The 23028-nt window shown below is 39.6% G+C and overlaps 1 protein-coding gene across 1 annotated transcript in view; it reads left to right on the forward strand.

Moving 5' to 3' along the window:
* Positions 1 to 326: 326 nt before the first annotated feature.
* Positions 327 to 23028, forward strand: part of PLAC8 (placenta associated 8) — a 32867-nt gene continuing 10165 nt past the window's right edge. The window contains exons 1-2 of the mRNA XM_037035641.1: positions 327 to 406; positions 22455 to 22583. Coding sequence (XP_036891536.1) covers positions 22484 to 22583 — 100 coding nt within the window. The 5' untranslated portion in view covers positions 327 to 406; positions 22455 to 22483. The remainder of the gene's footprint in view (positions 407 to 22454; positions 22584 to 23028) is intronic.

A 23028-nucleotide genomic window follows, 5' to 3' on the forward strand; every position in this document is an offset into this window, starting at 1 on the left:
AGAATCTTAAATGCCTTAGGAAGTAAATGAACTATAGAAGAAATCCTAACTAAATGTACAAGTCTTGAACCTTGATAAAATGTTTTGTTTCCCAATCCTGAAGAAATCTTGCTGTCTTTGGGAGCAATATTGTCAGCCAAATGTCACATAAAATAAATGCAATGAGATAAAATGCAGCATCCACATTCTTAAATACAAAAACATTGCCCCCCCCTCCCGCCCCAGGCAGAAAAGATAGCTCTGGCAAGATTTCTTTCCTCCAGTCCCGCCTCCTAACTTTCCCCACCCCTAATCCCACCCTTGGTGGTTAAAACCCTAGGCTGAAGCAACAGAGCAGCTAGTTCAGTGTTCCTGAGCCTTCCAGAGGTTGACCTGGCTACTGCCCTCTGCAGTTAACCTCTGGGTGGTAAGTATTTTTGCAATACAGAATGCCTTTTCCATTTTGCAAATCTTTTGTCTTTCTCTCCTATCCTCTTTCAAAAGAAATTTATTTTAAAAATAATCAGTTATAGAGCCAATAAAATCTTACCATGTAACTAACATAAGCCAAGGCAGAATTCAATGGTAGGGGTTGATCTAGGGTAATCTTTAAAAACCCACATATCTGCAACATGTGATTGTCTGTTAAATTTAATTTGGCAGTAGTGATTATTAAATCTGTGAATATCTGACTTTTTATTTTAAAATGCACCACTAGAATATACATTTTTAAGAAGAAAAACATGTTCTTAATCATTAAAGAAGAAATCATTTGTGTCACCATTATGACTGGCATGTTTAAACAGAATATTCTAAAAGTCCTTCTAGGAAGTTACTCTCTTTTTTTGTAATGAGTTTCAAGATTTTCTGTTGGAATTGGTTTTGCCAGTGGGGAGAAAGCACCATTCCTGTTTCAATCATTTTGAGGTTTATTATTGTTTTATTATCAAAAGTCAATTCTGAATGTCTCTGTTTTTCTATAACAAAAACAATTTTTTTGAAATCATCATGATCTGGCCACTTGTTGTATTTCCTGATTTATAACTGGGTTGCTATTGGCAGTATTACCAAGGCAGCTGTCAGTATTTTCACTGTTGAGGGAATGACTAATTTTTCTCACTTTTATGGTTTAAAGAAAGCGAGGTGGGGGGTGGGGGTTTGGGAGGTAGGAAGAAGCTTCTTTTCCTCCCTTTAACTTCCAGGTCCCTAAGGCAAATGCATTTGTTTAAAATAGCATCTAAAAAGGAGGTGGGGTTGAGAGGTGGCACTTCTAATGTCTGCATATCTAATTTAAAGACTCCAAAATTGTGTGTATGGGATTTACAGTTTCTATGATGTACATTTGTTCATTCATTGTTTTTTAACACCTATTGAGCATCTACTCTGTTCCAGGCACCGTACTATGTTAAAAAGATGAGTGGCCAGCACCTGTAGAGCTCAGACTCAGGTAGAAACCAGGGACCTGAAAACAGCTCACCTTAAAAACCCAGTCCCTGGTTGCAGGAACATGCAAGAAGCAACCGATGGATGTTCCTCTCATTCATCAGTGTTGCTCTCCTTCTCTCTCTCCTTCCTTTCCCCTCCCTCTAAAATTTGTAAATATAAGTAAATACGTATATAACCAGTACCAACTAGACATCTTCAGATGACTTAATTACATGTGATTGCTACACGTGGGTGCTACTGGTCCATAACCCTCAATAAATAAATAAGTGTAAAGAAGTCCAATATCACCATGATTATTTCCATCAAGGATTACATTTATTTGGGGAGGGAGATTAATATTTTTTCAAAATATTTACTACCAGTTTTATCAGTGCCCTAAGTCAGTGCTTGGTTTACCTCCTGAGAGTTAATCAACTCTAAGAGCACTTGAGTATGTTAACAAAATGCAGAGGAAACCTGGAGGCCTGAGCAGGCACCATGGTTGTCCATAAGTTTTACTGAAAAATTAGCACTTAAGACGCATTGAAACTCACTTGAGTTTTACCTGGGGGAGAGAAAATGAAGACAAATATGTATGAATTTACCGGCTGCCCCTCTTACCATATAGACCCTGTTCTGGAAGAGTTCCTCTGGACACTTTTGGGAAAAAGGAATATTTTATAAGCAAGTGTTTGTATAGGCTGCTGCCTTTTTCCTAAATTAAATTTGTCATCACTTTAAGTGTTTTATGGTGACCAGATAATTGTATTTCCGTTGATGTTTTGAGCTTCATTTACATCAACTAGAGCACTCACAAATGGTTTTGCTATCTCTTATGAAATATTGAACGGGAGTTACTCAAGTTACAGACTCCACCCAAATTCAACATTCTGGACATTATGATAATTGATTTTATGGTTAAGGGCTGGCACTGCCTTAACCCTCTTTATTTCCATCACCAGTACAGTTTGGAGACAGGACTAGAAGGGACTCTTTCCCTACACACAATAAAACAGACTTTAAAATCATTTAACACAGTTGACTACTTACATAAAATTAAAATAAAATAAAGCCCTTTTGAGATGTTTTGTACCAAAATGGGTGCAGCCATTAACTATATTAAATCACCAGGTAAGTGTTCTTCAACCCATATGACTCTAAGGACTGGTAATTCCTACTCAAATTTAAGTTAAGCAAAATTTAAAATACAATGCTGTACTTCATTGGTTTTCTGGTTCTTTTACCCAGGATAGTACCTCTGAGACATCTACAGGCCTGCTATATTGTTATTATGACCAGATACCAGATATGCTAAGCATGGGTAGAGTTGGTGATACCCCTGGGTGTTCCTCTCTGCTGAGCTCCTACTGGAGACAAAAAGTTCCAAGAAAGATATGAAGGGAGAAACAGAATAAAGGCAAGACTTAAGTCTGAGGAATAAATATCTGCCTAAGTGAGGAATCTGATTTTCATTGAGGGTTTTCAGAATAGCAGCATATAAATTGAAACTTGTAAGGTAACCCAAAAGACTCATTCACTCAACCAATAGTATTTCAACCTTTAATTCTGCAAACAAATATAAAGGGTAGGATGAGCAAGAAGAACTCAAATTAAACTTTCTTAGAAAGGCTCTTTCTGCCCCTTCACACCAGCTCACAGTCATGATAAGGGTCTCAATAAATCAGATAGTAATTGTGAGCTGAAGCACAATGACTGGATACCGCTTCTCTTTAAAAGAGATATTGAATAAATACTTGCTCCCCAATTATAACAAACAGCAAGAGAAGCATCCTTCCCTGCACTGTAGGAGAAATGGTTTTATTGCCACCTTTGACAGTATCCTTATGAAAACATGACCTTGCACACAAAGTATTTATTTTATTAGTCTAAATGGAAGGACATATACCACTAGTGTTGATGGTGCTTTCGTTTGTATGGTTGACTCACTAGAGGTTTCTTCTTCTGATATTTTTATGACTTTTTTAGACTGTCTTCATTGATCATGTTATTTCAGCTAGAATTTTTAAATTATACATGTTTGGAGTGAAAATTTAAGTGGTGGGGGAAACTAGATTTATGTAACAAACTTAAGCTCCGTTGTATTAAAGGAAGTCTGTCTAAAATGATGTTAGTACTCAAAACATCATTTTAGACAGACTTCCTTTAATACAATGATTCTCAATCCTCACTGCACCTTGGAATCCAGGGAAGCATTAAAAATATTAACTCCAAGTCCATGAATCCCTTCCAACCAGACCAATGGATCCAAATCCAAATGGAGAAAGGTGAACTCATTTCATGACCTAAGGTGCCGTATTGCAATTCTTTTATCTCTGTTGACCAGGAAGTTACACTACTTAAAATTAGACTCCACAGTGTTTCACTGAGTGCTTGTTGTCACAATGAATGAGTTTTGTTAACAGCTGATATAAAAGCTGTCTAGACTCTATGGTATGGAAGTAAGGGACTTTGATCAGCCACACCTAATTCCTAGGTGCCTGCACAAAATATACTGCTTAACAAAACACTATCAGCGTGTTTTAAATGGGTCATTTCAATATCTGTGGTTGCCTGTGTTGGTCAATTTATTTTTCTAAATTTCCCCACTGGCCACCTGCTAAGAGTTTTAGAACTGGTTTCTGAGGAAAAAAACAAAGGCTTCCTTCAGGTATGCCTCTAGCTCACCTCCACGTTGAATTAGGCTAGCCTTTCATTAGTTCCCCATCCACGCTACTAGAGTGCCCTTCGGTTGGGCTGTGCTGTCCTGGTTGCAACTTTGAACTTTTATAACAATGCATTTGCCTTATGTGTCTTTTCTTCTGCATACCTGTTCCTGTGTATAAGAAGCAGCCCTAGTTGGGAATCTGAACTCAGGTTCTTGCCCAAAACTTTTCATATTGCCTCTCTGCTACCCAATTTGTATCAAACCTCCGCCGGTGAAAATATTATTCATGAAGGATTGTCCAAGAATATTCATCCATGTGTTTCTCTGAATAATCTAAATAATCTGAGTTTTAATCTTGAATCCTCCCAGATTATCAGAGAGGGACGTACTTAGTTGGGATCATTTTAGCTCCCCATAGATTGCTTTGGGTGATTGTACTCCAGCCTTGGGCTTCAACTCTACAATTAAAAAAACGAGTTCAGGAAAATCACTGTTCTCTTTATTGTAGAGGAATTGTTAAAGGCCTTGACCATTCCATGTTGCACATTGTTTTGAGGGCCTTAAGGAGAAATTTCTCTGGGTCTCAATCTGTTTTCACTTTATGGACTTGGTCAATCTCCTAAATGTTTGTGCTCCATCTTCACTTTGCCTGGCAGGAAGTTCAGAGCCTAATTTGCAGCTTAGATGTCTAACACTGTAGGTTAAGGCATGCACTAAATTTGTTCCAGGCTTTATTTTCCCTGTGTTTATTTTTTTCATTTTTCATTTCGTATCCTGTTACTATATACATGCATTTGTAAACTGTTCAAATCCTCTTAACAAGATGACAGCATGAATCAATGTTTCTCAGTCTTGACACTATTGGGCCAAATAATTCCTTATTGGCAGGAATAAGCGGGTAGGAGTTAGAGGGAGGAGGCATTCTTGGTGTCTACCTACTAGAGGCCAGTGCCAGTTCCTCTCACCTGCTACTTCAAGTTGTGACAACCAAAATGTCACCAGATGTCACCAGAAATTACCAGATGTCCTCTGGAAGAAAATCACCCTGACTAAAAATCACTAGTATAAATTATTAAATAAGCTGATATTATCATCTAGAAAAGGAGAGTTTTCTTCAACTCTTAGGGTCCCTGGCAGGGTCTAAAAATTAAACTGACAAAGACAGATTAACAGGAGAAAAGGCTACAAATTTTACAGAATTTTTGCATGAGCATGGGAGCCTTCATAAGACAGTGAAAGACCTGAAGTGACTGGGGCAAGAAGCTTTTCTACCTCTTAGATAAAGAAACAAGAAATCTGTAAAGAATTTACAAGACAAGGCATTTGTCCTGAGGGTACTAAATGGCAAAGAAATAACATGATTTGCTTATTCACATCCCTGAATTTCCTGTCTCTTGTGATAAGGATGCCTTCCTCCTTTTTGGTTCAAGGACAATTCCTTTCACAGAAGAGGTTTATTTCTTGCTTTCAGGGAAGAAGGGTAAGGGGAGGGAGGTCAGAGTGACTTTCCTGCCTCTGCTTTTTTCTCAGACTCCCTCATCTTAAGATATTCAACATGCCAAGGTGCCACATTTTAAGGTAGCGTGTCCTAAAACTCTTCAAGGGCTTAGTATTTTTTAGGCTATGTGCAGGTCACTTCTTTGGGGACATAAAGATAAAAAGCCAAGTCATTTCCACCAGAAAAAAAACAACCAAGAAGCTAAAAAGAAAGAAAGAAAGCGTCTTAGAACACGCATATCTAAATCTTGTATCTGAAGTTAGTATAGTCATGTGCCACATAACATTTCAGTCAACAATGGACTGCATATATGACAGCGGTACCATAAGATTATAACAGAGCTGAAAATTTTTTGTCACTTAGTGTGTTGCTTAGAACTGTAGCACAACACATTACTCACATGTTCGTGGTGATACTGATATAAACAAACCTGTGCTGCCTGTCGTATAGAACTACAGTACATACAATGGTGTACAGGACATAGTACTTGACTGATAACAAAGATAAATGACTGTGTTATTGGTTTATACAGGGCCCAGCACTAATAATACCCCATTTATATTACAAAAAGTTTTTAAAGCATATAGTTCTATAACATAACAATATCACACTCAAGCATAACATATGACATTTTAGGTGAAATGTTCAAATTAAAACTATAAATTATTGCACCCATATTATTATCTTAGCAACCACACTCAAGCAGGCATTACTTCTGCTGGACCCTGTATATTATTTACTATGCTACACTTTTTATCATTATTTTAGAGTGTATCCTGTCTATTTATAACACAAATGTTTGCTGTAATACAGTATGCTGTGTTATGCCAGCATCCTCATTACATCTCCTGTTCACCACATCTCTTAATTTCATCATTTTTCTCTTGTATTTGATTTAACCTCACATTGTTTTGTACAGTTACATGCTTTACAGGCTTATAGCCTAGGAGCAATAAGCTATACATGCTATAGAGTCTAGGTGTGCAGTAGACTATCCCCCAAGGACCTTGTAAATGCACTTGATGATGTTCAGTGACATCGCCTAATGATGCATTTCTCAGAGCATACCCTCATTGCTAAGCAGCGCATGCCGGTATAGCTTCTTGTAGTTTTCTCAATAACCCTGGAAGAAGGAAGGTAAGATACTATCATTGTCATTTAGAGCAAAGGCACCGAAGTAGCCAAGTATCAATGCTATGTTTAGAGCCCAAGTAGTTTTTTAGAGCCTAACCTCAAGCTCAGTAGTTTTCCCACCACATCATAAAAGTGATTAGCAAGAGAAAGGCGAGAGGCAAATCCAATTTGGAGGATTAGAAATGGCTTCCTGGAGAAGGTAGCATTTGAGATGAGATGTTAGCAGGTAAAGAGAGAAACAGGAGGCAGGAACTCACAGCAGGAACGGTGTAGAGGGAATGTCTTAAGAGCAGTGAAGAATCTTGTCTGACCAATGAGGGGGGAAAATGGTAATCAAAGGACTAGAAAAATAGAGTGGGTCATGTAAGCAAGTTCCTAGTTCAAGCCTAGAGGGCTTGGGTGTGAGAAGGTAGTTTTCCCCTCAAACGATATATGCCTAACACCAGTTTAACACACTATAAGATAAAAGTAGAGAAGCTTAGTGACTTAGGTCACCAGAGAGATTATTGATAGCAGAACGACAATGGAGAGATGGAAGGACCCAATTTATGATGTGTTGTTTATCCCTACCTTGACCCCAAATTAAACATTTTAGTGAACCAAGATCCCTTTACTTTCTTGGTGAAAGGAGCATTATTGGACTTCCCTGGTGTCAGATTCTCAGTCTTGCACTACCAAAAACACAAATACTACAAAGAGATCTTCTCATTTAAGCATTATCAGGCATGAGTATAGTTTTTAACATGATGTAAAATGTGTTTCAAGTGACACTTTCTAATAGAAATAATTTCACCCAAATTAGGAAATGCCATACTTCCAACTACGCATTAATCATATTTAAATTTCCTCATAAGATTAACCAGAGAAAAAACAAACAGAAGTTTCATGACATGCATATCTCATATAGACACCCAGGGAAATGACTGACTCTCAGAGGTGGCTTAGAATACAGGCTTCAGTACCATCTTCAGGCTAAAGAGAGAAGTGGGGGCAATTCCGGGGAGGTGACCAAGGACACAAGAGTAAGGTTTGTTATGCAGTTTTTAGTCTGGCACCTTCTCCATTGCTAAGAGTTTCTTGAGATTTAGAGTCATCCTTCTCTTCCTGGAGCTACAGAGAGAGAGACAGCCTGAGGAAGGAAGATTTCTTTCATGTGTGAATATCTCTGTGGTCAGAGTTCCTCCTAGGTCTGCTGTTTCTCAAAATAACCAGATCACAGTTCCCCTTGTGCCAAAGAGATATATGTTGAGATGGCATTTTCTGGTCTACACCATAGCTAGGCAGGAGGAACTGAGTATGATACAGAGGCTGAAGATTTCTGTAATGACATCCAGAGGTGCTGGAGAGAAGGCAGGGGACAGCTGCCTCCAGATGCATACTCAGACCAAGAACAGGTCCGTGGTGGGATTTCGGGTGCTGGAGAAAAAAACGGCAAATATTTTTTTTAAAGTAGGGTCTACTCTCTGACAGAAGGACAAGGTGTAATGCAACTGTAATGAGAAAGTATTGTAAGACTGACAAACAGAGCAGGCAACTCCATAGAATATAAAAGAATTATCATAGGATAATTCACTCACAGGAATTTGGGCTCAGAGCAGAAACTACACAATGCAGAAGTCTACCCGGATTTTTCTCCTCTAGAGGCTTATGCTGCATTTCTTTTTTAATAGTATAACTCAGGTACTAATGATTGACAAGACAAAGGGACAGGGAGCAAACCTCCTGTTATTGTAATAGATGATTATTTATAATCAATACTATTCCCAGTATGATATTTATCTCAGTTGTCATGCCATCCCAGCCATTATTACTAACAAAAAATTTACAGCTACAGTGTAAGGAACCCACATAATGAACTAGGAAGCTCTGCTATGCCTGCTATGGACAGTGAAGTGGGTCAAAGGACACAATGTGAAACTTAAAAACTAAAATGAAATCTGGGACACAGAGATGAAGTTAATTTTGCTCACATCAGCATATTATACAGCTTACTCAATGACTTTATTCATTTTCTTGTTCCAGAAACAGATTGCTTATAACCCATGGGATTATTTGATAGAAAGCCGAATGCCAGGGAAGGTGGACACAGGAGAAAAGAAGCGATACAAATAGAGGGAATTAAGAGCATTGGAAAGGCCAAGGTGAATGATAGGGGTCTTGCCTGATTCCATCAGGACAGCTCCAACTGGTTGAAAGCAAGACAGCCATGGAGGACCTGGGCTAGTCTGTAAAACTCCTTCCAAAACGACAGCAGACTTGGTAGAATGAGAGAGTGTGGACCTTAGCTTTCACTCACTTGGCTTTGACCCTGGGTGAGAGCTGCTTAACTTTCTCGAGCATGGGATTTCACCACAGCAGAAAAGATTGAGAACAGAATTTTTTAGAATGGAAACTGACAGTAGAAACTGCTCAAGAAATTTCAGTTTTTCTTCCTTTTTCCAGTAATAAACAATCTTGTGTTCCCAGAGGAAATACAGTAATTTAGATAGACATCAATTATTGCTGACATTTGGGTTCTTTGACCTCTGGAGGAATGAGATAGAGTTTCCTGTGCAAGCTAAGGAAGCTGCATTGTTTTGGCTTCTCCCCACCACTTCCCATTCCTGTAAATGTGGAAGCAGTGGGTAAGTGCTCCCACATCAGTATCTCATACAAAAGTCATTCCCCCTGCCCTCCAGATAAAATACAGAACCTCCAGTGAAATTTGAATTTCAAATAAAGAATGGACAATTTTCAAGTATAGGTATGTCTAAAATTTTGCATGAGACAGTTATTCAAATTTAACTAAATATCCTGTATTTCTTTTTCCTAAACATGGCAACTCTATTTAATCATTTAAACATAATTTCTTTTCTTCTCAGTCTTAAACCTCTGTTTCTGTTTCCTAGGTTCTTTAACAATCTATAGGTAAAAAAAAGACATTAGCATTACCGATACTGGCAAGGATGTGGAGCAACTGGAACTGTCATACATTACTGATGGCAGCGTAAATTGGTACCACCACTTCAATATACTGTTAGCACTATTTATTAACCCTAGGACCCAGCAATTTCACCACAATTATAGACATAACAAATATATACATAGTCCACCAGAAGATATGTATAAGAATATTCACAGCACCACTATGCTATTCATAATAGTCTAAACTGGAAGTAACACAATGGTAGAATGGATGAATAATTGTGATATATATTATATGGCAATAAGAATGAATAAATTATTGCCACATCCAACACGGTTGAATCTCACAATCATACTTTTGAACAAAAGCCAGGCACAGGAAAATAAATCTTGTACATCATTATATATACACACATACAGGCAAAATGAATCTCTGGTGTTACAAGACAGGGTAGAGGTTGCCTTTGGGCAGAGAGCTGGGCTCCCTAGGAGGCTAAGGAGGGCTCCTGGGATGCTGGCAACATCCTGGTTCTTGAATCAGGTTGTGTTTACACAAAATGTTCACTTTGTGAAAGTTCATCAATCGCACTTACAGTTTCTGCTGTATATTGTACAACATATACAGGGTGGGCAAAAGTGGGTCCATAGTTGTGATACAAATAAATAATATAATAATTAATGAATAGTAATACAAGAATAAACTCTGTGTTTTGTGTACTCACAATGGTAAATCTACTTTTGCCACACCCAGCACATTGCACTTCAATTAAAAGTTTACTTGAAAAGGAGAATAACAGTAGAACTGGATAGATTAAACTGTTGACCTGGGAGCAGTGAGCTGAAGAAAAAGAGGGAGGTTAAAAGCTGGGTGGACCTAGCAGGACTTGCCACACAGAAGAGGCGTTTCAGAACAGAATGTGAATGAATCTATGGGGATACTGGAATCATGTAATGATTCCTGAGTCCCAGCCCTTGATTTTGTACATTTCTGAACTCAGAAGCAATATGTTAGTTTTCATTCCTCAGAGGAACTGCTTTTCAGGCCTACTGTAGACATGACTTAATGCATCTGCTGGGAAACTGAATTAGACAACCTTCAGGATCCCTCCTAATGCTCATGTTTCATGGTGCTCACGTTTGATGTTCTCTAAACCATGCTTTCTCAACTCAGCACATTTGGGGCTAGAAAATTCATTGTTGTAGGGGCTGTTTTGTGCTTTGCAAGATAGTTAAGCAACATCCTTGGCTAGATCCCACTACATCACAATAGCATTTCATCCCCAGTTATGACCAAAAATGTCTCCAGACATTGCCAAATGTCTCCTGGAAATTAAAATTATCTCTGTTTCAGAACCAGTCCTCTAAATCTGTACTGTGGAATTCTAGGATAAGTTTTTGAGTGACTGGCTTCAGGATATTAAAAATAATATATAAACATATAAACAAATACAAAAAAAGAAAGCAAAGTCACAAACCATGCACCTTCCAATAGTCCCAAAATTTACCTGAGAAGGGACACTCTAGGTAGGTGCTTACCTCTTATTCCTGAAGAGGGCTTGCTCATTTCAGGTGGCCAAGAACTGTGATTCATGCTCGGTGGAGTTCAGAGGAAAGAAAAATAAAGGCTTTGGAGTCCCATAGAATTGAATTCAAGTTCCAGCCTTGACACTCTGTCACTTTGGACATGTGACTTATTTTCTGTCTTTTTCCCTTTCTTCTGTAGCCTTGTAAAAGAACTACCTACATCTCACAATACCTAAGAGTATAAAGGAAGTAAGTGTGGGCAGAGGGATAGTACTGTGTTTCCCTCTGGGGCCAAGTACTCTCTTTTATTTAATGAATATTCATAAAGCACTTAGCTTATACCAAACACCACTTTAAGGGCTTTTCAAATATTGACTCATTTAATCCTTCTGACAACTTTATGAGCTATGTACTATTAATACCCCATTTCACAGATAAGGAAACTGAGGCACAGGAAAGAGAGAAGGAAGAGGAGGAGGGGCCACACTCAATGTTTCAGACAAGCCTCATTTTCTCATCTGTAAATTAAAGAGGTTGAACTACCAATAATGATTTTTCCTTGCCCTTGGCACTTAACCTCTTGTCTGCAGTAAAAAGAGTCTTACCAGCCTTAATCCCCTGAGAGCTCTGGTCTGCTGTGAATATTCAGTAGAGATCAGTGTTACCTGGAGATCAAACATAAAAATGCTAGGAAAAGTATATGGTTTATACAAGGGTAATCCACTGTCCCACTGGCAACATATCATGCTCAGGTTTTTTCCATCAGCTTTCACTGCCACTTAGACTTTCTCTGGTGTATATAAGGCAATTTACAGTTTTCAAAGTATCTTACATGATCTTATTTGAACCTCCCAAAGACTAGCAATGACTAAATCCAAGTCTCCTGATTTCTACCCCATTGATCATCTTATCACCACACTCTCATTTGCCTTCTGGGTGCTGTGTTCCCAGGTGCTTTTCCATACCATTAAATCAGGCATAGGCCCTGCTACTTAGCAACATTTAGTTTAAAATACACACAACGGTGCATATGTCAGATCATTGACACGTTACAAGAAACATAGTGCCTAATAGACATAGTTTATTGACATAATCTCATAACATTAACACAAGTCAATAGAAAAGGCATACTATATTTATTTTATTTATTTTTTTATTTTAATAATTTATTTAACTTTTGTTCAAGTACAGTTTTCTTTCTTGTATTCCCAGCCCTGCACCCCCCCAGTGCTCCCCACCCCCCTCCCATCTCCGCCCCCCGTCTTAGTTATTGTCCATGTGTCTTTCATACTTATTCATGTGAGTCCACCCCCTTTTACTCTGTGCTTCTCTCCCCTCTACCCTCTGGACCCTGTCAGCACGTTCTGTATTTCACTGTCTTTGGTTACATTTTGGTTACATACAGAGGATCCAGAGACACATGAAAAGATGCTCAATATCTCTAGCTACCAGAGAGATGCAAATTAAAACCACAATGAGATACCACTTAACACCAGTCAGAATGGCTATCATAAACAAAGAAACAAACAAGTGCTGGAGAGGTTGTGGGGAAAAGGGGACCCTAGTCCACTGTTGGTGGGATTGCAGACTGGTACAACCACTATGGAAAGCAGTATGGAATTTTCTAAGAAAACTAAAAATGGACGTGCCTTTTGACCCAGCAATTCCACTGCTAGGAGTATATCCTAAGAACCCTGAAGCACCAATCCAAAAGAACCTATGCACCCCGATGTTCATAGCAGCACAATTTACAATAGCCAAGAGTTGGAAGCAACCTAAATGCCCATCGGTCGATGACTGGATCAAAAAACTATGGTACATTTACACAATGGAATTCTATGCTGCAGAAAGGAAGAAGGAGCTCCTACCCTTTGCAACATCATGGATGGAGCTGGAAAGCATTATGCTGAGCGAAATAAGCCAGGCAGTGAAAGACAAATACCATATGATATCACCTTTAACAGGAAAGCATACTATATTTATTTTAAAGATGTCGAAACTGAAGCTCAGAGAAGTTAGTTTACTTGTCCAAGGATACACAGAGGGTAGAAAATAGATTTGAAGCCAGGTTTTTAAAAAATTATTGTTAAAGTACATTTGTCTCCATTTCCCCCCCACCAATCCCCACACCCCAGCCATTCCCATCTCCCACCCTCGATCCTACCCCACTTTGTCCATGTGTCCTTTCCTGAAAACCCTTCCTTCTTTTTACCCCCATTATCTTCTCCCACCTCCCCTCTGGTCAGTGTCAGTTTGTTCTTAATTTCAATGCCTCTGGTTATATTTTGCTTGAGTGTTTGTTTTGTTGATTAGGTTCCACTTATAGGTGAGATCATATGGTATTTGTCTTTCACCACATGAAGCCAGGTGTTTTGTTTTGTTTTGTTTTTAAGTATTTTTTGCAATATTTTGTTTTTATTTATTTATTTTTTGTAATCATCAAATACTTTTTTATTGTTCTTCAAGTACAGTTTTCTGCCTTTTCCTCTACCCTCCCCACCACCCCAGCCCTCTCCAACTCCCTCCCCTGTTTCCAGCCCCTCTTGTTATTGTCCGTATGTCCTTTATACTTGCTCCTGTAAACCCTTCACCCTTTTCCCTCATTATCCCCTCCCCTCTCCCCCCTGATCACTGTCAGCCTGTTCTCAATTTCAATGTCTTTGGCTATACTTTCCTTGCTTGTTTGTTTTGTTGATTAGGTTCCTGTTAATGGTGAGATTATATGGCATTTGTCTTTCACTGCCTGGCTTATTCCACTTAAAGTAATGCTCTCAGTTCCATTCACGCTGTAAAAAAGGGTAGGAGCTCCCTCTTTCTTTCTGCTGCATAGAATTCCATTGTGTAAATGTACCATAGTTTTTTGATCCATTCATTTACTGACGGGCACTTAGGTTGCTTCCAACACTCAGCTATTGTAAATTGTGCTGCTATGAAAACTGGGGTGCATAGGTTCTTTTGGATTGGTGTTTCAGGGTTCTTAGCCAGGTTTGTTTATATCCATGGCTCCTAATTACAATCTAGGCTCCGGTTAGTCATTGTGAACCAGACACCTTCAGCATTGGCACTACCTGGGAGCTTGTTGTTTTTTTTCTTAAATATATTTTATTGATTATGCTATTACAGTTGTCCCATTTTTCCCCTTCACTCCCCTTCACCCTGTACACACCTCCCATCCACATTCCCCCCTTTTAGTTCATGTCCATGTGTCATACATATAAGTTCTTTGGCTTCTACATTTCCCATAATATTCTTACCCTCCCCTTGTCTATTTTCTACCTATCATTTATGCTACTTACTCTGTGTACCTTTTCCCCATCTCTCCCCCTCTCACCCCACTGTTGATAACCCTCCATGTGATCTCCATTTCTGTGATTCTGTTCCTGTTCTGGCTGTTTGCTTAGTATTTGTTGTTGTTGTCGTTGTTGTTTTAGGTGTGGTTGTTAATAATTGTGAGTTTGCTGTCATTTTACTATACATGTTTTTTATCTTCTTTTTCTTAGGTAAGTCCCTTTAACATTTCATATAATCAGGGCTTGGTGATGATGAACTCCTTGAACTTGACCTTATCCGAGAAGCACTTTATCTGCCCTTCCATTCTAAATGAAAGCTTTGCTGGATAGAGCAATCTTGGATGTAGGTCTTTGGATTTCATGACTTGGGATACCTCTTTTCAACTCCTTCTTGCCTGCAAGGTCTCTTTTGAGAAATCAGCTGACAGTTTTATAGGAACTCTTTTGTAGGTAACTGCCTCCTTTTCTCTTGCTGATTCTAGGATTCTCTCTTTCATTTTAATCTTGGGTAATGTAATTATGATGTGCCTTGGTGTGTTCTTCCTTGGGTCCAACTTCTTTGGGACTCTATGAGCTTCCTGGACTTCCTGGAAGTCTGTTTTCTTTGCCAGACTAGGGAAGTTCTCCTTTATTATCTGTTCAAATAAGTTTTCCACTTGTTGCTCTTCCTCTTCCCCTTCTGGTGCCCCTATAATTCAGATGTTGGAATGTTTAAAGATGTCCTGAAGGTTCCCAAGCCTCTCCTCATTTTTTAAAATTCTTACTTCTTCATTCTTTTTTGATTGGATGTTTCTTTCTTCCTTCTGGTCTACTCCCTTGATTTGAGTACCAGTTTCCTTCCCATGATTATTGATTCCCTGTACATTTTCCCTTATTTCACTTAGCATAGCCTTCATTTTTTCATCTAATTTGTGACTAGACAATCACAGTTCGATTCCCAGTCAGGGCACATGCCTGGGTTGCAGGCCAGTTCCCAGCAGGGGCCATTTCCCAGCAGGAGCCATTTCCCAGCAGGGGATGCACGAGAAGCAATCATACATTGATGTTTCTCTTCCTCTCCTTCCCTTCCCCTCTAAAAATAAATAAATAAATATTTAATTTGTGACCAAATTTAACCAATTCTGTGAGCATCCTAATTACTCTTGTTTTGAACTATGCATCTGATACGTTGGCTACCTCTTTGTTGCTTAGTTGTATTTTTTCTGAAGCCTTGGTCTGTTCTTTCATTGGGCCATTTTTGTTTGGACTTGATGCACCTGTTATGTAGTAAGGGGCGGGGACGCAGGTGTTCACCAGGGCAGGGTAACCCAAATGGCTGGGTTGTGATGCTGTGTGTGGGGAAGGGGTCCAAGAGGGAACAATGGTGCTTGTTCAGCCCTCTGCTGGATTTCAGTCACTGTTCCCACTCCTCACAAGCAAATTGGGCCCTTCTTATGCTGAGTCCCATGCGGATGGGTTTGTGTACATTCTAGGACCCTGTGGCTCTCTCCAACAAACTTTCCTGTGAGGCAAAGAGTTTCTCCCACTTCTTCAACCCCCCACAGGTTTGAGGCTTTATTTCCTTGTGCTGGGACCCTGGGTTGTGATTTCTGCTCCCCCTTTGTTTTACCTGGTTTATCTGTGCCTGAATGTGGGACTGCCCAGTCCACCAGCTGCTGCCTTGCTGGGTCTGCCAGCCGCCACCTTGCCTTAAGCCCTCTTCATCCCAGCTTACCAACTCCACTCCTCCTACCAGTCTGGATGAATACATCTTCTTTAACTCTTTGATTGTAGGACTTCCATGCAGTTCGATTTTCTGTCAGCTCTGATTGTTTTTTTGTTTAAATATTGTTGTCCCTTTTTTGGTTGTGCGAGGAGGCACAGTGTGTCTACATACACCTCCATCTTGGCCATAAGTCCCCTGGGAGCTTGTTAAAAAAGCAAATCTCAGGTCTCTCTTAGGACATACTGAATCAGGCTCTACATTATAAAAGAATACTTAGGTAGGCCCTGGATACATTTTAATTTAAGAACCTCTGATCTCAGTTGCATCTCATATAGATCTATCCATGATATATGGAAGTACAAAATCTATTAAAAAAACACATGTGCATCCATACACACATACATTGTAGGGAATTAAGGGACTTATAAGCATGTGGCATGAGTCTCTGTGTTAGATTAGGAGTTGAATTAATTGAACTAACAGATATGCAGTATGTACTAGGATAGTTGTGATTTACATATATAGCAATTATAGTATATGCCCATTATTGGATTTATATGAGAACTCCTTATTCTCAAAAAATACTCACTAAGTTTTTTTTTTTACATCAAACAGCAAATTTTACCTTTATTCCAAACTACTCAATGCTCAGGTATATGTGGCCAGTGCTGTACAAACAGTTATGAAAGGTATGAAGGACCGAAAGAATATTTAAAATACAATCTGAGCCCTGAAGTAAGTTTTAGCTCTGGGGTCTCTTGAAAAGGACTCTAGCATGGTTTTACATTTTACTACATTGGCTGAGCTGATTGTGATTGGACCTACGTATTTTTTTCCTAAAGCATTGTTTTCTTAAAGAAGTAATTTCCTTTTAGCCTCTTGGTACATTTTTATTTCTTTAATGGTACACACACACACACATGCAGCAGCAGTAACTCTGTATATTTTGACTATACTGATTTTCCCAGTGTATTTTTTCAAGATAACGAATAATTAAACCTTGAGGTTGGAGGTATATTCGTAACAGTCAGGCTTGAACAACTGTACATTGCATGTACAATTTATTCTTATCAATAACTATTTATCAGATAGCAGATTGAGTTCACATCATGTGCCAGCTCTGATCAAATGGTATGAGCTTTCTACACAGTCAGAAAATGTCATATGCACAAAGTGACAGAGTGGGAAGACCGCAACTTGAATTCAATTCTATGGGACTCCAAAGTCTTTTTTCTTCTTCCCACTGCAGTCCACCAATTGAGAATTACAATTGTCTAGGATTCTAAGATATGTCCAGTGAAAATAGATTCTATATACAATCTGGGATCAATTAGCAATGTCTGCTGTGGTCATAGGAATGAGCTGCTGATGTGCACCAGGCTACACAGTGTCATCCCTACACTTCAACCATACCTCCTGCTCCAAAAAGCTTATGTCTCTACTGTTCATGCATTTCCAGGCTTTCTTTCCTGTACGCATTTCCCAACACTATTTCCATACCTGTTTTCTGTGCCAAAACAAGAATCACATGACCTTCAATTAGACGTACAGCTTCTCCAGAACTGGATAGCAATTCTATTGCTAGTTCTGCTAGTTTGGAAAACAAAAAACGACAGCAACAAAGGCAAAAATTAAAACACAATTTAATTGTTCACAGAGCATGTGCTTGAACTTCTCCAGCTCAGAACCTTGGACCAGAAGCTTCCTCACACTTCCCTGTGGCAAACAAGATTTTCAGTACAGACTTGTTTGAACTGAAATTAAATCCTACCACTTCCCCTTTGGGTTACACCTGTCCTTCCGAGGTTGTGCAGTGTCTCTGAAGTTTTAGTTCTTTTATTATACTACTGTAAATTCCCATCTAATGGGCTCTCAGTTTCTATTTATTCAAATTTCTGTTACACCCCCTTTGGCTTTGTAACTATACCCAATACCAAAAGGAAGCCAGGCTTGTTGAATGTATATATTTTGAATACAATTATGCTTTTCTCTTTTTCTCCTCTTTTGATTTGGTTCCCAGAGGAATCAGTGTCTGGAATAGGAGTTGAAAAAAACACGTTTTAGATTTAAAAGCAGTCAGATTAGGCAAAACAGCTGTTATGACCTCCTTTACCAATCTAACTTTTTGTATCAACCCCTCTCCCTTAAGAAGCACTTGGGTGCTTATTGCCCTAGCTGGTGTAGCTCAGTGGATTGAGTGCAGGCCCAAAAACCAAAGGGTTGCTGGTTCGATTCCCAGTCAGGGCACATGACTTGGTTGCAGGCCAAGTCCCAGGTCCCAGGTCCGGGGTGCATGAGAGGCAACCACACATTAATGCTTCTCTCCCTCTCTTTCTCCCTCCCTTCCCCTCTCTATAAAAATAAATAAATAAAAATCTTTAAAAAGAAGAAGCACTTAGGTGCTTATTAAACATGCAGATTTCTCAATCCCTTTCCAGGCCTATTAAATCCAAATTTCTAGGAATGTTAAACTCTTAACAACATTCTCAGGTGATTCTAACCCACACTAAAATTTGAAAAATAAAAGGAACATTTGTAATTATAATCAAGTTTTCTATTGTACTTATATAAGTCATACAATACATGTTAGTTAGCAATGTGACAGTAGTTTTTCTGAGACAACATGTCTATGGACAGAAACCAGTAGAAAATACCTGTTATGTAGAATTTTAAATAAGACTCCATTACAACCAGAGCTACAAAATTTGTATATTCCTATACAAAAAGTTCAAAATTTGTGCCTTATCCTGCACAAGTTTAAATTCACTTGGTTAGGCAAGGCAGTACTATCCATTTTCACAACTTGTAACCAGCACCTCTGCTAATTCATTCTCTCCACAAAATTCTATTGCATGTACACTGCATGCCAGGCACTGTCGTAGGATTCTCTGGTCAGCCCTTTACTACTTTTTCCTGTTGGTTAATCATCTCTGCTTCTCCATGTAGCCATATGTCTTCCTGCATTATCAATAAAAACATTATTGCCCTCCCAATTAAGCAGAGAGGAGGAAGACCAAAATCTATTAACCAACGCCTTGCAGTTTCAAACAAGATTCCTGGTGTGATCTGACCATAATTATTATAGCCTTCTCAAGCTGGCTGGGTTCCCCTTGGTGTCATAAAGCAAATTCTTGATAAAAAGTATCAGAGGCACCTTTCCAGGGCAGTTCAAAGTGCCTTGGCTTTTATTATTCAGGAACTTCCAATCCTTTTTGTGCCAACTCAGCTGTTGGTGGAAATCTACTGATAACGGCCACAAATCTCAGAGAAGACATCAATCCAGAAGAGGATCAAGGCAAGGGAAAAACTAAAAACATGAATTAGGAAGGACTGAGAAACTGAAATGGCATATAAACATAGCCACAAGAGCTGGCTGTATCAGAATTGCCTCTTAAAAATTTTACACAGCCAGGGTCCACCCCAGGCTAATCAATCAGAAGCAAGAATCTGTCTTTTTTTTTAAATATATTTTATTGATTATACCATTACAGTTGTTCTATTCCCCCCTTCATTCCCCTCCATCCGCACACTCCCTCCCCCACCATTCTCCCCCCTTAGTTTATAACCACGTGTCTCAAGTTCTTTGGATTCTATATTTCCCCCACTGTTCTCACCCTCCCCCCCATCTATTTTCTACCTACCATCTATGCTATTTTCTGTGCCTTCTCCCCCCTTCTCCTCCTCCCACACCCCTGTTTCTAACCCTCCATGTGTTCTTCATTTCTATGGTTCCACTCCTGATCTAGCTGTCCTCTTGGTTTGCTTTTGTTTTAGGTGTGGTTGTTAATAACTGTGTGTTTGCTGTCCTTTCACTGTTCATATTTTTCATCTTCTTTTTCTTATATAAGTCCCTTTAGCATTTCATATAATAAGGGCTTGGTGATGATGAACTCCTTGAACTTGACCTTATCTGAGAAGCACTTTATCTGTCCTTCCATTCTAAATGAAAGTTTTGCTGGATAAAGCAATCTTGGCTGTAGGTCTTTGGATTTCATGACTTGGAATACTTCTTTCCAGCCCCTTCTTGCCTGTAAGGTCTCTTTTGAGAAATCCGCTGACAGTCTGATGGGTACTCCTTTGTAGGTGACTGTCCCCTTATCCCTTGCTGCTTCTAGGATTCTCTCCTTCATTTTGGTCTTGGCTAATGTAATTATGATGTGCCTTGGTGTGTTCCTTCTTGGGTCCAACTTCTTTGGCACTCTCTGAGCTTCCTGGATTTCCTGGAAGTCTATTTCCTTTGCCAGACTGGGGAAGTTCTCCTTTATTATTTGTTCAAATAAGTTTTCCACTCGTGGCTGTTTCTTTCCCCCTTCTGGTACCCCTATAATCCGGATGTTGGAACGTTTAAAGATGTCCTGGAGGTTCCTAAGCCTCTCCTCATTTTTTTGAATTCTCATTTCTTCATTCCTTTCTGGTGGGATGTTTTGTTCTTCCTTCTGGTCCATTCCATTGATTTGAGTCCCCGTTTCCTTTCCATCACTATTGGTTTCCTGTGCATCTCCCTTCATTTCAATTAGTTTAGCCTTCATATGTTCCTCTAATTTGTGACTATAATCTACCAGTTCTGTGAGCATCCTGATAAATAGTGTCTTGAATTGTGCTTCTGAGAGGCTGGCAATTTCTCGGTCGCTTAGAGTTATTGGCTCTGGGACTTTGAGTTCTTCTTGTGCCATCTTTCGGGTTGTTCGTGCCTGTTCCATAGCAGGAACAGAGCCCTAAAGTGTTCACTAGAACAGGGCAACTAAGTCGCTGGGTTGTGACGCTGTATGTGGGGGCGGGGTCAAAGAGGGACAATGGCTCTCACTGGTATTGCAGGGCAACTAAGTCGCTGGGTTGTGACGCTATATGTGGGGGCGGGGTCAAAGAGGGACTCTGGCGTCCCGTCTGCCGCCTGCCGCCACGGCCCTCACCGGTGCCGCAGTTGCTGCCGTCACCGGGCCCACGCATTTCGTCCCACTGCTCGCGAGTGTGCCACCGCCATCAGCCCTCGCCCCCTGGGGCCTGCGTGGTCTGTCTCACTGTGCACGAATATGTGCCCGCGGTCTGCCCCGCACCCCAACTGGTTCCCATCTGCCTTCGCGCCTGGGTCGGGGGCCCTGTCCTGCCCGAACATGCTCGCTGCTGGCTCTGCCCCTCTTACCGTCCCCGTTGAACGGTTAGATGTAGTCGGACTTCCGTATAATTCAATTTTCTGTCCTTTGGTTGTGTCTTTGTTTCTCCAAACCTTTGTTGTATTCAAACTTGGTTGTGGGAGAAGGCATAGTGTTTCCACCTATGCCTCCATCTTGGCGGAAGTCAAGAATCTGTCTTTTTTACCAAGCACTAAAGATGAACCTAGTGCATAGCCAGGATAGAGAAGAAGTGTGTTGATAGAACCTCTGACTGGGGTCACCCCTGGCAAGATGGTGGAGGAAAACTGGAGGCAGCATAGCTCACTGATTATGTGTGGTGAGGGAGTTGACTTGCAACTGAACTGGTCAAGGGAAGTGTTGAAAGTGAGCAGGGACCAAGGACCAAGACTACAGAGCACAGCCATATAGTCAGACTGAAAATAGTAAAGAAGAAAGTTTTAACATTGGCAATTGGGAAACCAAGCACATTTCCTCTCTTGAGAGTACTGACTGAGTAGGAGCTCATGAGACTTCACCTGATTACTGGATGAAATATAAAAAGTCTAGGTGCCACTTTGTTTGAGAGACACTATCTCCTGGTGGTTTCACAACCAGTGGATTGTTCCACGGAAACCTGAAGCCTCTTTTTTCAGATTCTGACCTGATACCTTCACAAAGGGAAATTGAATGTTGTATTTTTTAAGTAATCTAGGTTTTCTGTAAAACTTTAGCTTTCAAGACATCACTAACAATTACATAATGAATGCTGATGTTAGTTAGAAGCATCTGTTTAACAACAATTTTATGGAAAAGTAGAGAACTCTGTCTCAGAGTTCTCTTAAGGAACAACTGAGATAATGCCTGTGGAATAGCTTTGTAAAAATTGATTATAATTGCTTTTAAATAGAAACACTTCAAACACAAAATAGACATCTTTTAGGATGGTTGCCTTGAAAACAGAAAAAATATATATCATATTGTTGATGAGTGACAAGGGGAAAAAACAACAGAAAGCCTAAGAAAAGAACTTTCATTCTCTTCCCCTTATGGTTTTAATTTCCAGATTTCAACAACAGCCTGAAAAGGTAATGCTAAGTTAGTTGGGTGTGAACACCCTTAATTAGGAGAGGTGTGATGAAATGTCTTCTCAACTGGTATCTACATTATATCTCACCAATACAGTTAAGTGTTTAATGCTTTTTTGGTTTTGTTTTTACAGGAAGTTCTCCTTTGAAGTTATCCTTAAAAATGAATCCAGTTGTTTCACAGCCAAGATATGGTGCAGGAGGTTCAATGGCTAGTGACTGGCAAACTGGCGAATGTGACTGCTGTGATGACATAGGGATTTGTAAGTGCATGTAGTAATTCCTTTCTCCTTGACTACCTGTAATAATGCAGATTACTAACATAATAGAAATTGTTTATCCTATAACTGAGTTCCATGGTTTACTCTAACTCAGAAGTCACAAGCTGGAAACCTGTGGTGGACTTACTCATTGGATGATGTGTTTTGTTTGTCCTATACATAATGAGCCTTCTTGATGTACTAATTTTAACATAGTAGAAAACATCAAAAAATCAGATTTTACACAAAAGTCTAGCTTTCCAATCTACATTTCCAGCTTCTCTTGAAAAAATTTGGAAAATCAGGAAAGATGAGTCCTCACTCTCACATGGCAGAGGTGAGCTGCTACTGTTAGTCAACCCCATTAAAAAGGATATTCACAATGTAGTTTGCCATGCTTATGTCCACCATCCATCATTCAGGGATTTTTCTAACCTATTTCATTCAT

Source organism: Sturnira hondurensis, unplaced genomic scaffold (assembly GCF_014824575.4).
Source record: "Sturnira hondurensis isolate 20B ecotype Veracruz unplaced genomic scaffold, ASM1482457v3 Scaffold0022542, whole genome shotgun sequence".
Classification (NCBI taxonomy): domain Eukaryota; kingdom Metazoa; phylum Chordata; class Mammalia; order Chiroptera; family Phyllostomidae; genus Sturnira; species Sturnira hondurensis.